At 40.5% G+C, this 14,981-nt stretch overlaps 1 protein-coding gene across 4 annotated transcripts in view; it reads right to left on the bottom strand.

The window, feature by feature from the left end:
- ADGRB3 (adhesion G protein-coupled receptor B3) overlaps window positions 1–14,981 on the bottom strand; it is a 701,435-nt gene that overhangs the window by 255,082 nt on the left and 431,372 nt on the right. For all 4 annotated transcript variants that reach the window (XM_019537601.1, XM_019537603.1, XM_019537600.1 and 1 more), the window contains one exon: window positions 11,418–11,461. In XM_019537601.1, the coding sequence (XP_019393146.1) occupies window positions 11,418–11,461 (44 nt within the window). The remainder of the gene's footprint in view (window positions 1–11,417; window positions 11,462–14,981) is intronic.

Below are 14,981 nucleotides of genomic sequence, written 5' to 3'. Positions count from 1 at the left end.
TCAGTAATAATTAAATAAATTTCCTTTTTTTGCTGCAATTCTTAGGAGGCAGTGAAACTCCCTATTCAGCACAGTGTAGGAGTTAGTGAAAGGCAGTGTGACAAAAGGTGACTGAATTATGAATTCCACCCCAGATAAACTGATTCATTTTATAACTTAAATATATAAAAAAATCTCTCTAAAAAGGCCCTCCATTTTCTCTAGTTCAACGTACACAGAATGGTTGTAGAATAAGTAATTCTGCAACACAGTACAATGCACCACAATCAAGTTTTAAAGAATATCTTCACTGGAGCCAATTCTCATATAGTTTTCAGTCTGAAAAAGTTATCTCATACACTTACCCATAGCCTGAATCTGGCCTTTTCCTTATTAAGCAGCTGCTCAGAACTACCTAGACTGTGTATGCTGTTGCTTGGAATTGTGCCATTAATTGAATCCATCTCAATATAGCAGTGTTAGAAAAGTTGTTATATGGTAGGGCATTATACAGATACAGATGACAGAGTTATATGCAGATCTCGAGAAAGACAACTACTTGAAAAAAATAGTTAAATAGGGTACTTGTAACTTTAACTTGACTATTTTCATCTTACAAACACAAAAAACCCAAAACTTTAAACTGAGAAAGGAACCCCTTACCTTAGAAATACAATATATTTCATTTGCTATGCTAGAAACCAATGATTTTGTTATTTATTTATTTATTTTAAAGATGAAGTTATGTTTTACATCCTGAACTTGAGACTTCTGGAGCTAGACCTTCTTAGAAGCTGGGCATCCACCACTCCAAATACTGTAAAAAGATACTCATTGGGCATGTCTACATGTGTATTCATGAATGCCTAAACTTAATGCACCTGGGTGCTCAGGGTGTATTAGGGTAATTTAGGCGCACATCTACAGGTGGCGGCACTAATGCACATTAAATCTAGGCACAAGTAGCTAAGTTGCATTAGCGCACATGCAGATGAGCTAATGCACATTAACACTGTGTCTATCCAGTGTTACACATGCACTAATGTGACTTAGCTATTCGCACCTAAATTTGATAACTGCTTTATGCAGATATCAAATTTAGGCTCGCATAGACTTCAATTGCCATTTTTATGGTGCATGAAGGACACGTGTAAGTAGACATGTGTCCTTAATGTGAGTTAAAAATGGCAATTTTAGGCTAGATTCACTTAAAAGAGGCATGTGTAGACACTCCTTTTTGGTATAAATGGAGAGAGCTGAATTGAAACCAATTACAGATTAACTTTCATTTTGTACTTCAGTTTTTAGGGACTTGGCTAGATACACTTTGGCCCCAATTTTCCAAAAGCCTTCCTAACTCTTTTCAACAACGATTACAAAACTGGTCCTTAATAAAGAGTAGTAGTTATTTAGATACCCTGCCTTTAGATTTTAAGCATAAAGAACAGAGAAGTAGGAAGAGGTAGTTCACTGTTCTTTTCAGCTTTATCATAATGCTAAGACAGAAAAATGAAAAAAAAAATCATGCTAGTGGGCTACACTTTTGTGGGTGTGAGCAGAACTGTGAGAACACATTTATCCTGCAGACAAAATGTGATGACTTACATTTTAACTGGTAAATGTTTCTCTGTAAGAAGCTATTTTCATTGCAACACAGAACATTTCTCTACAAAATTGAGAAAAATCAAATCAATGACAATTTTTTTGGAGAAAAAATCCTATCTGTGCTAGGTAAAGCTTCTTAAACATTATTTTTCACCATAAATATTATTTTTTACTACCAGAATTGCTGAAATAGTCTGGAGAATTTCTGAATTTGAGTAAAATCTCATGGTATTTATTTCATTTGCAGACAGGTATCATTTCTTAACTTTAAGTAAAGATATGAATTCCCACAGTATAAATTAGGAACAGGTAAACCTTTTGTGAAACAAAAATTAGTACTTAAACCAGATAAAAAATGTTGTGATATTAAAAAAATCCAATTAATTACTTCTCCAGAGTGTGCCTGCCAGTTACATATTCAGTGGGAAAACATATGGAAATATGAAAATTTGCTGTAATGTTGCCTCACCTTTTCTATGGAAGCTGGCAGGGAAGAGTTACCAAATACTGGTAAAAAAAACCCTGATCAATAATCAAGTAAATGTATGTGTGATACATTATATCTTTCTATTTATCAATCTATCCACTCATTCATGTATTCATATGGTCCTCATACCCATAGTAGTTAAGGGCTACATCCACAAAGCATTTAGGTATGGCAATATTGAGTGTTGCAACACCTAGCTCCTTACTTAGTACAGGTGTTCACTGCCCTGAGTTAGGCTAGATCAACAAAGGGGGCATAGGAGGCACAACACTTAGAGCCAGATATAAGAAAGTATTTAGGTGCCCTGTGTATTTAAAAGTATTTAGGTGCTTTGCAACCCATGATTTAATCTTTTATATTCAAATAGCTGATTTCAACAAGAATTTTGAATGCTAAAGTGCATAAAGTCCAAGGCTCACCAGAGCTTGAGCCTGGAATTTTTTCAATAGTGCTGTAAAACTTTCCCATTTGAATAGGTGTTTAGCAAATAAAGTTAGACTGAGATACTGTTTCGGGGTCTCTGTTTTATGTTGATATCCTAGTCACTTTTAGGCTGTTTTGTTCTCTTATTGGAACTATCCTAAGCCTTTGTTGGGAAAGGCTGTATATCAATCAATCAAACAAACACTTTAAAAAATGTTCTCCCTTACCAAAAGTCTTGGATTCTGTATAAAATGCCTGGAAAGAGTTAGGCTAGGTATAGATGTTTCACTTATTATGTGGTAAGCATGCAGAAAGTGCTTTACAGTTATAAGAGCATGGATATTCACAGCACATGAAGTGGTTTAAAAATGGTGGATCCTGCTCTAAGTTAACCCAGGATGGATGTGGTATCAGACTAAAGTGCTTTAAGTTAGGGCAGTTTATGACACATCTGTGCCACATCCCATTCTGAGTCAAGGTAGGGCACATTCCTTCAGCATCACAGGACCCCTCACTGAGTTGTTTGTTAACTTTGGCTGGTGCTCAGCTGCTCTGGGCAAACGCTGGCCTAGCCCCGTGCCGGACTGTTACAGAGAAAAGAAAAAAATGTCTCTGTCTCCTCTCTTCATGGCTGGGTGGGGGTAGAAGAACAGAATCTTGAAGATACATAGTCCTACCCCTAGGATAATGGGTCAGAGGTCTTGGCAGGGGGGGAGGGCCTGGCCTGAGTTCACATGGCAGGGAGGGCTTCGCCCCCCGTGCCCAGTTCCCAGCAAAGCCAAAAGCCAGAATTGGACATCCTTGTGCTGCAGCTGTCAAGTGTGGGAGGGAGTTTCCCTGACATGAGCACCTGGTCTACTGCCCTGGCAAGGCCTGGCTCAGCAATCTGAGGAGGGTCCATGTGGCAGGGGGCTCCTTTCTCCCTCACTGTAGCCTCTTGACAGTTGCAGCCAGCAGCTGCAGCACAAGACTGCCTGCCCTAGCTTTTAGCCATGCCAGAATCTTAGGATGAGGTAGTAAGTCCTCATGCCATGTGGGCCCTGCAAGACTGCTGGGTCAAGTCTTCAGGGAAGTGACAGGCTGGGTCCCTGTGGCAGGAGGTTAATTTCTCCACCCCACCCAAGCTTCATGACAGCAGCAGCCAGGAGCTGCAGCATAAGACTGCCCAGCCCAGCTTTTGGCTGCACTGGGAACTGGAGGTAGTGGAAAAGAGTCCTCCCCCAAAGTGGCCCAAGCCCAGTCTCCCAAAACCAACCTGGCAATCTGGGGGAGGGGAGCACACAGCATGGGGGCTCCCTTCCCCTATCCCAGTTCCAAGCATGGTCAAATCCCAGGCCGGGCAGTCTTGTGTTGCAGCTTCTGGCTGTAGCTGTCAAGAGGCTGGGGCACAGGACCCACCAAATTCCTGGGTCAGGTGTTGGGTGGGCTGAGCCAGGTCTGTGAGGTCCACTCCCTCCACCCCTTTTCTGCTCCCCCCACATGCTGCTGATAGTCAACAGCTGGTGGGGGGCAGGGCTTGGGAGAGGGACCGCTCTGGCAGTCTCCTGGGAGGAGTGAGGGACTACCTCTCACCCGCTGGTCTTAGCAGTGTGGTCAGGCTCTGAGCCACCCCCACCAAACAGCAAGTGTTTGTTAAGTCTGCTCCCACTATAACATATAGTGATTTAAGCAAAGCACAATAGTTAGAGTAGTTTCACCAGGGGCTTTTTAAATACGTAGCCTTGGGTGAATAGGAATGGGATCAACACAAAACTAAACTAGCAGAGGAAATGTTGATGATGTACTGACAAGAAGAACATGTTTTAAATCCTAGCCTACTCAGATTCATGCACCTATGATCAGCTTCAGAATTTCAAACCCTCCTTTTCTAAAACAACTGAATATTTATTTCCCTGGGGAAACCAAGTGTGAATTCCACTCTCTAGTTAATGACTAGGGCAAACTAACATAATATAGGTGAATGACAACTCCCAGATGGGTCCTCTATAATTTGGACTACCTGATGGTCTTATTCTTATATCATATCAAAGCCAAGCAAAAAAAATCAGCCAAAAATTGTTTTCTCTGTGCAAGGTATTTGAATTGCAATTCAAAACATTCATATTTACATGAACAGCTGCTCTTCCCTTCCAAATGGCTTACCTGAAAATTGCATTTACAACTTTTGGCATGTGTTTTGTCCACAAAATTTTAAGTTTTTCTGATATATTCTTTAGTTTTGAGGTTTAGTTAGATCACATTTTTCTTGGTTTCCTAATTTTTCTTAGCATACCTGTTATTCTCTAGAGGATTAACAGCTGTGATTTAGATTAGTGTTGTCAGTGGTATCCTGTGTTAGCCAAAAAACAAAAACCCTCTAGGCCCAGACCCTTTATGTACTTGGAGTATTGTTTTCCTGCATGAATCAAAGTTTTCTTACTGCCACACAAGTTCTCACAGAAGGAGCCTCCTGGGACATGAGAATCCTTAGATAGCATACAGTTAGCATAAAAGCTCCCACACCATTACTTGTATTTGAAGAAAGTATAGGATTCTATCCATCACATCCCACAGCAATTCCCAGATGCTATAATGGCTCCTTGTGGCATTTAACTTGTATTTGGGACACAAGCGTAGCCCAGGCATTGGGGCAGCTGACATACATCAAGATCCAGTACTAAGGATGAAATTCACAAGGGAAATTAGAAATCTGAAACGGGACTTCGGTGAAATTCAGATGCTTAAGCCCTAGAGAGCAACTCACAGAAACTCCACTTAACCTGCATATGTGCTGGAGACATCCTAGAAGGCTGAGTTTTCTGGCATACACTATTTAGCTTCCTAAAACTTGGCCAAAAGTCCAAAAGTACTGCCATCTTGGCTGAGTCAAAAATGAGGGGCCTATGCCATCCTTGCATTCAAGACCTGAAACGGACAAATCTGAGAAGCCACTTGGGAAAGGCTGGGTCCACATGAGCAGGGGTGTGCCCATAAATAGTAGCAGCACACATTTTTGCCACTACTTTGTGCCCCAGTACACAACCCTGCTCGCATGCTTTGCAGTGGGACACATTGTTCCCATGAGCTCCATGTGCTCTGGGGGAGGGGAGGGGGCCATAGGGCGCCTCAGCAGGAGCTTGCCATCTCCTGCATTGAGGCACCCTGTGCCCCAGTAAGTAGGGGAGAGGCATGTGGAGATGGGAGAGCAGGTAGCCCTGGGCTGCCTGCTCCCCCATCCCTGTGCACTGCAGAGCCCCCCTGTGTTGAGGCCCCTTGAGTCTCAGCCTGTATTTCTCCACCGTGTGCTTCGAGACAGGGGAACAGGCAGCCTTAGACTGGCTGCTCCCCTGTTTCTATCTGCCTCTGCATGAGGGCTGTACTGCGGAGCCCCTGCACTAAGACACTCTGCACCCCAGCCAGCAGTGGAGCAGCTCTGCAGTGAAGCCTCTGTGCTGAGGCACACAGAGACAGGGGAGCAGTCAGCCCATTGCTGTCTACTCCCCCATCTTGCAGTACACTGTGCCCCAGTCTGCTGCTCCATGGGTGGCTGGGGTTCAAGGTGCCTTAGTGTGGGGGCTCTGCAGTCCATCCCCTGCACTAAAGCACATGGAGACAGGGGAACAGCCAGCTCAGAGCTCCGAACTCTCTCATTCTGAGGCACTCTGTGCCCCAGCCAGCCAGGGAGCAGCTAGCTGGGGTGCAGGGTGCCTTAGCACAGGGGCTCCCTAGTGTGCCAAGATGGGAGAGCAGACAGCCCTGGGCTACCTTCTCCCCTGTCTCTGCATTTGTCCCAGTACTCGCCACTTTGGTGTGGGTAGTGCAGCATTTTTTCCAGGATTCTTTTTTTGCTGCTGGGAAATCTCAGTAGCAAATTCTGGCCCTGTGCTGAAAATTAGCAGCACAGAACACTAATTAATGAACAACTTGTGCAGTTTGTGGCATTGCAAAGAGGTCTGTAGTGCCACAAACCACACATGCCTCCACAACTGGATCCAGACATAGGGTCTGTTCCCTATGCTATTGTGAAATTTATCCCATGGTGACTAATGCAAATGTGAATCTTCAGTCTCAAGGACTGGAGCCTAGGACTCCTCCTCTCCTAGGGGAATGCCCTCCTCACTAGGATAGAAAGACATATTTTCTCTTGCTTGTTCTCTCTCTGGCCCCATAACAGCTGTTCTGGGAAAGAGTCAGAGTTTCAGACATTCAACTAGTGCAGTCATCCACTCTTCCATGTATTGCACTGATTGGCTTAGAATTTCCAATCGGTGCTTTTCATTTATAGTGCTAAACAATGTGACTCACCAGTCCAGGTGCTGAACTACCTCCATTTAAAGCAAAAAGAACTCAGGCACTTGACTCACCATCCCGAAAGCTATTTCCCTTTGTGAAACTCATCCTTAGTGCCTGATCTGCCTGTAGTAGATGAGATTCCACATATATTTTTATTTCCAGTTCAGGGAGGGAATGAAGTTCATTAAGAAAGAACAAAGTTTTCCTCTATTTTGTTACAGCATCAGAGGTTTTCTCACAAAATGGAGAAAGTTGGCGAACATAGTTGGGCCTGCATGCAGGAAAAGAAGCAGGCATTTTTCCAGAAGAGTTACTATTATCAAGGGGTTGCAGATGGATGCCAGAAGCCAGAGCCAGGAGTTACAGCAGAGTTTATGCAACACTGCTTGTCTCCTAGGTAGGCAGTTCAACTTGTCATCCCCAGAGAAGCTATATGCAAAAAATGTAGCTCTAATTTACCAAATGTTGTCAGGAAGTCCAAATAATCAGGAAGCACATATCTGCACTAGAAACTACGCTGCAGATTGTCCAATGACTGCCCTCTATTTTGAAGGTGATACTTCTTATGTCATTTAATCTCAAAATAAACAATTATGCTGCTATTAAAGCCAAGCTTACACAAGTAATGAGAAGCATGAAGAGGCTGAAGAGTGGAGACTCAAATCTAGTGGCCAAGGTGGCTGGCTATGACCTGATGATCAGAAGACAGGAAAGCAACCATAACAGATTATATGCACTGGGTTGCTATCTGTAGCTGTTCTTTCTTGGCTTCTTTTTCTATCATTGTCAAAGATATAACACCAGTCCTCAGCAGCATAGGGCTGTGACTGAACCAAAATAGTACTGATCAGATTCAGCAATGCTTCTAGGAAGAACAGTGGGATTCAGTGCCCTCAACACCAGGTTGGAGGTATGCTCCTCTTTCTCAATATGTCCCTGATCTATTGATCCTTGCTTTCTTGACTACACAATAACTTTCAACAGGAAGGCTGGAGAGTTGCCTCCCATCCCAAATCATCCTCCAGGTAGGTAGGGCAGTCTTCTTAATGGAGAGAGATGTAGGTTTGAATCCTCTCAGGGTCAGGAGGAAACTGAATCTGAATGTAGGTTCCCTGCTTCCTGGGCAATTTCTCTGTGTTAGGATAATATACTATACTAGTAGTACTACTATTATCATCTGTTACTGAAATCAAGAGTAACTCAGTTGCCCATACCCAAAGGAATTACTTAAGTGAAGAAGTGGTTTTGGACTATAAATTCCGCTCTCATGTAGGTGTCTGACCCAGGGCTGGAAATAGGTGCTTAAGGCCACAATAGGGGTACACATACCTCTCTTCAGAGCTCAAGTGGTATGGTTCAAATCTTTCCTCGTTTCCACAAAACTCTTCAGAACAATTTCTTTTAAGGAATACTTCCAGGAAGTGGGAGCATTTAGGATTGTAATAAAAAATACTTTAAATGCTTGCAAAGAAGAATTTTTCCAACGCTTTGAGTTGGTCTAATAAAAGATATCTGATTTGCCCCCAAAACCTTGTCTGCCTTAAATGTTTTTCTGTGCTTTTATGTGAAAAATATTCAGAATCCAAAAAATATTATAAAAAACCAGAAATTGCTATTTTAGGGCCAGAAATTTTCAAAAATAGAGATGCAGGTGTGATAACAAATTTCTGAGAAAAAAATTGCACCGCTTTATTCATCCTACCATGAATACTGATAGTCTCACTTAAATTAATCAGTAAGGAAGGTGGATATATTGAAGAAGGATTGGTAATATGACACTAGTATGCAAGAGTACTATTCTATTCCATAGAAAGGAGTGAATTAAAATAAATTTTCACCAAACAATTAGACCAGATCTTCACACACCCCATAGCAAAGAATTCAGAAGAAAGATGCACAATCAAAATGATGGGGGACACACAACCAGATATGATCAAACAACTCACAGTTCAAATTCAGAACATTCTTCAAGAATAGATGGAACAAGAATTATCAGTCACTAACCAACCATCTGTGAAGGATGATCAAAACTTCTTCCCCCCATTCCTGGAGCATATGTTAAAATGATAGCATCACTAGAGAAAGGTATTAGTTGCTACACACAGACTTGTGGTACACTGAGATAAAAATAATAGATACTGGCCAGGTAAGTAGCCAGAGACTTCAGAGGTTATGGATATCTTAAACAGATGTTGAGGGCAAACATTTGAGTACTTGAAAAACATTTAATTTAAAGCCCTTTCATTTGTGTAGCAGTGATTAGCTAAGCATCTCCAACTAAAGACTAACTACTTTCTTGCTGGATTGATCCCAAAGTGTTTGCCAAACCCAGATTGTAAAAAAATCAGCCATTTTTTAAGGATGTGAATACATCAGAGCTCCATGGGATATGCAACACTGGATCAGGCCATTAATTCATTAACTTTGATCGCTTGCCAATTCCTATTACTTTAAAGTGGAAGGGAAAAAAAGAACAAAACAAAGCAGCCCCAACAACACACCATCACCGTAATGCATCCAGCCAATTGCATAGTGCTGTACATATTTTTTCATTTAGGCTTATCAACATTAGGCACTCATCCAATGTGCAGGGAGCTTTCATAATAATTTTAAACTCACAATATCAGAATACAAATTCCACAATATGGTCACAGGAACTCAGTTAAGATGCACCAATTCAAGCAATTAGATGGCAAAAAAAATTATTAATCATGTAATGACCACAACATTTGCACTGTGGACTTTTTCCCAAAATGGGGGAGAAAAAGAAAAGTATACAGCAAATAAATTCTCTTTCTTATCACTGGTGTTCAGTTTATATGCTGAAGGAAGAAAAAAACACCAGCTTCATAAAAGAATGTATACCTACACATATATACGCACACATATACATACTCGCACATATATATAGATATAACATGGGGTTGGAGTGCAGGATATCTGTATCCAATGCACCTCATAGCCACTATAAATTGTACTTAAAATGAATCTTTGAAGGCCCTACCTATTCTTTCTTGATGGTTATCACATCCAGAATATTCCTAATACTTCAATTTTATGAGCAGCTGTAGTAACCATCATTAAATAAAATATTAGAAGAAATATTTTTTCTTACCTACAACATAAACATGTTCCTTCTTACCCCAAAGCTATGTTATATAAGTTTTAAAAGTTTCAACAGTATATTACACTTTTCTCTTTTCTTTTGAATTCTTGGCTTCATATATAGAGAAATAGTGAAAAAAAAACTGAAAATATTTCTGAAATTTATAATAAATTAGTTCCAAAATAAATGCTCTGTAAAAAACATGGCACAGGGAAAAAAAAAGAGGACAGCTGTTGCATGTAGTTTTACCACTAATGATTAACATGTTCATTCTGAACTCCTGTAGACTTTTCTTTCAGAATGTCACATTTTAATCTTATCATATGCATATTCTCTTTACATAAAACTCAAAACACTTGGATCAAGTAAAATCTCCTTTAATATGCTGGGTTCTGAAATTGCAGCATAGGCAAAGAGAAAGTGTAAATGGTAATTAGGGCAATACATCTAAAGAAAATTGGTAACTGAAGCATCACTGTGTCATTGTGTGAGTAAAATATTATAGCGACAATCAAAGAATATGCTGTAGCATGCTTAAATATACACATAAAGTAATATACTGTCATAGATTACATTAACTATTTTGAACAGTTTATTCTATATTTTACTTTGAGAAATGTGTTGGCACATAAATGAACTATGATCCAATCCTACAAATCCTTTTCTTATATGAGTCATCTATGGAGCTTCTTGCATATAAAGAGTTCCAGGATCAAGTGCATAGTTTTTGCTTATTCTCACACTGTCTGCCAACCAAGTTTGATTTAAATGTAGACTCAAGAATAACATAAATTATTTTTAACAAAAGACATACTATTTCTAATAAATATGTACAACAGTCTGTAGCTAGATACAGGCACTGTATACTTAGAAAAGCTGCCATTAAAATAAATATAGCTGTAATACAAGGCCAATTTCTGAAGTCCTTAGTCAGTACTTATTCCCTAACAACTTAATGGCTATTCTTATTCATGAAAAAAATAAATATAACAAAATACCTCCATCTCAAACACCTTTTAAGCATATACAAAGTCAACCTTTCTGCTTTGTTTCCTTTGATAGAATTCTTTATATATATATTGTTACATTAAAAAAAGGAGTCACACAAAAAAGTCCATCATAAGAAGTTTATACCTCTTTTCCTATTCAGTACAAAAGTTAACTATTATTTTGCTTAAACTAAAACGGAAACTCTAACTGAACCTAAGTATCACTCAAGTTTCATAATGGAAAATGATATTCATTATACCAAGACTTGAAGGTAGAAGATTTCCTTATTTATCACTCTAATCAATTACCTAATAAGCTGCCCAGGAACTAGCCATTCAGCAACTACAGTATCTAAACAACGTAATTTTAAGCTTTTTTATCATGAATGAACAGACAATCCAGGTAAATATACTTGTTGATGAGATATTCTGCTACTTCAATATTAGATTGTTTTTCAGTCCATGTAACAACTTAACTGCCTGACAGGCTACTGAATTATTATGTGTTTTGGAGTATTGAATCTATAGTAATAGAAGCAAAAAATCTGTGACTTACATTCTTGAATCGTCCCAAAGCACACAATAGGGATTCAGAGAGCCCTAAAACAAACAAACAAAACCATTAGTTGCTGATATACATGACAATTAAAGTGACCAGTACAGCAGTCCTTCTTAAGAGCTTGATCTAGTGAGACTATCTTCAGTTCATACTGAATTTGCCCCCTGGAATGGAACAAAGGGGCCCAGCACTACAAAAGGACTTAAGTACCTAGCTTCTGTAATGATGTACCTATTAGCTCAAAGGTGGGCAATGGTTTGGGCTGGAGGGCCACTAAAGGAATTTTGGTGACCTTGCCCCACAGGTGGGGAGGGAGACATTGACCCAGCACAGTGTGGTGGAGGGGAGGTGCCAATTGATCCTACACAGCCCTACACAGGTGCTGGGATTGTGGGGTGGTGACATCGCAGGGCCAGGGGCTTGGGGTCTGGGGCAGAGCCACGATGTGCTCCTTGCAAGGCCCTCCCCATGGAACGAGCGCCCATGTCAGTGGGGTGTGGGGAGCAGATCGCAGATCGTAGCTCTGCCGTAGGCTGTCACCACACCATGATCCTGACACGGCCCCAGTCCTGTCCACCTGTCCCACTTCTGGATGCCTCTCCCCACCCACCCAGGGCCCCATCCAATCCACTTGGCTGAGCACAGTCTTCCTGTGGGAGTTTTGGGCTGGCCTCAATGGAGTCCCTATGTGCCCACAATCCACACACTCCATCTGGCACCCCTGGTGGTGAGTGCAGGGTGGAAGGGCTGGGATGTCGGAGCAGTGGGGCTGGGTCCAGTGGCAGAGGCACTGGCAACAGCAGCCAGGCAGAGTGAGCTGCCATGGCAGGGGCTGCCAAGAAGCCAAGTCTGGCCACCAGGCTGCCCTTATCCCTGCCCTGCTGTGCACCTGGTGGTGGCGGGCCCAGCTACAAGCACCTTGGCCTGGGCTGCCCCATGCAGCTGGCCAGGCAGGGCCAAGGGACCCGCAGCAGGTTGAATCCAGCCCTCAGGCCATATTTTGTGCACCCCTATGTTAGACTGAGGGCCATAGGTAAGGTAGGCAGAAGGAATTAGTTCGGGAACTTGATGTCAAGTAATTAGCAGCTTAGTCCTATCACAACAGTAGAAAAACAATAGGCATCTGAAGAACATAAATGTTGAAAACTGAGGGACCAATGGACTTAAGATGCTTCTAGAGCTGATTACGGTTTACAAGCCTGCAATCATGGGCTGAGACACTTACATTTTATCTAGGTCCCAACTCTAATGCCCAAGTTCGCTTATGAATCTGAACATATATCTTAGCAGAGATTCTGACCCCAAAATGTTAACTTTTTCTCTCATACTCTGGGCCCAATTTAACTACCCTTGCAAACTTTGGAACAGTATTGATTTGAATGGGAATTGAGCTGGGTTCTCCAAATCTCATTATCTCAAAAATCGTTAAATTGGGGTAATGTTTCAGAAAATGGAAAACAATGTATTACTGCTCTTATTTACTTTCTCTTGCCCATTATGGGTTGACAAGCAATTAAAATTCATATTTTGAGACAAATTCTGCAAACTTTCCTCAGGCTAAACTGAGACTGGTTTTAATAATGGCAGGGCATTTTTCCTGACTAAAGACTACCATATAAACATTCATATGTATCAGGCCAGTTTTACACAAATGACAGTATATGAATAAACCCAAACAAACAAAAGTTGAATAAAATACCAGCCATATAAAGAAAGAGCTGAAAGTTTCTATTTACATATCACTTGATATGACTTTTGTCATGATATGAACATTACCGAAAAAAGAAGCTGGTACAAATTACTGGTGGTTCAAGGAATAAGCTATGCAATACTTTTTTCAAAGATAAAATGGAGTCATATTTCTTCACCCCTACTACATGCATTTGATGTTATACTATAGGTTTTATAATTATAGAAATTAGCTACAGTAACTAATAACAAAAATATGCATTCCTTATTTTCTTGAATTCTTTCTGAAGTAATCCTTTTCAAGACCCCAACAACAGAAATATTTAGTGAAGTTCTGATTTTATAGACAGTTCACTCTAAGTAACTTCATTACATTTTCTGGGCATTTAAAACAGCATATTTGTGTAATGTATGTGTTTAAATGTAGGTAGTGCTTAAATTCCATGCCTCAAAAAATTTATAATCTAAATAAGGAAGATTGGAAAGAAACCTGTAAGATATAAAGATCAGAGTACGTGTGTTGCACAACTGGCCCAGAATATTTAAATGTATCAATAGCAAAGGATGTGAAAGAATCAGGAATAGGAACATTAGAATAAATAGGGAGTGATGACACATATCTTTCAGAGAAGACTCATTCTTTGTTTGGTGGAGTACGTTAATCCGTTTTATGAGCATACATGAAGTAATCTGCGTATGTTCAGTGTTACAGACTTATAAGCATATTTTAAATCCATGCCAATAACAGCTAAACTATAATCAGATACCAATACGTAACTCATGTAAGTGAGAATTTGTTTTTTTTCTCCTGGAGATAGATGTTGAACAATACATTTCCTCTTTGCAAGGAAAATACTTTCATATGTTTTGAGAAAAAAAAGAGCAACTGTTCATACAGAGCAAAAGAGTGACAGTAAAAAGGAAAGGAATTTCAAGCAATGCTCCTCAAAAAAAACACAACTAAAATACTGTTGGCAGGTTTGGGGAACTGATGCAACTGTGTTGCAGTCAGATCATGGACTGCCCCTTTTGGAGCAGTTTTCAAATGCAAACAGTAGGTTTGCTGGGTAATGACAAAAAGTCTTAGGAAAGGAATGTGTAATTTGAAAGTAGCATTGAAACTTGTTCTTTAGCTGATTTTGTACACCTTTTAATTTACCCATGAATCTGAGAAATTATGTTGTTAATAATAATTGTGGACCATGGATATTCCCTTGGCTGCTTATTGCATCCTCAGGAGGTTTCTGAGTCTAAACGCCTCAGCCATTCCTTGCCAGGCTAGGTGTAAAGAGTCTCCTTGAAGTAGTTTCCAACCTTTCTGGGAGCCAAGCCACCTTCCTAAGCTGCAGCCTTTTATCACAGCTGTTGGCAGATAGTTAATTAGCTGCAGCTGAATTGTCTATTAACCTCTTTGTGACTGTTACTGGGTGGGTTGTATACACACCATCAAAGGTTCTTGATACACTGGCAATAGATGTACACTAGTACTTTCAGTTAGCAAGGTGTGATTTGCAATTCTGGAAGGTATGCAAAGCAATGCCACTGTGGCCTATGGCAACTAGAAGGCGCTGTGTAAGAGGCAGTAAAGGCGGCACAAATTTTCACCCTAGATTGCTGCTGTTATTGCTCCATGATATAAAAGCAGAGGCTCTGTAAAGTTATGAGTTATAAGTTTATATTGTAGGACAAAATGGCTTTTTGTTAGTGTTGAATTAAAAAAAAGATCGTGGTTCGTTTCTCGGGAGGTGGAAAAAAACTTTCAGCTTCAGACACACTTTATTAGCAATACAAAAGGTATATATTTGCAAATAGGGTCAGAGGGAGAAGACAAAAGATCAAATCCCTCTGCCCCCGAGCATAATTATTAGCAGG

The sequence above is a fragment of the Crocodylus porosus genome, unplaced genomic scaffold (assembly GCF_001723895.1).
Source record: "Crocodylus porosus isolate Cpor-Errol unplaced genomic scaffold, CroPor_comp1, whole genome shotgun sequence".
NCBI lineage: Eukaryota > Metazoa > Chordata > Crocodylia > Crocodylidae > Crocodylus > Crocodylus porosus.
This window is presented reverse-complemented; position numbering and strand designations above follow the sequence as displayed.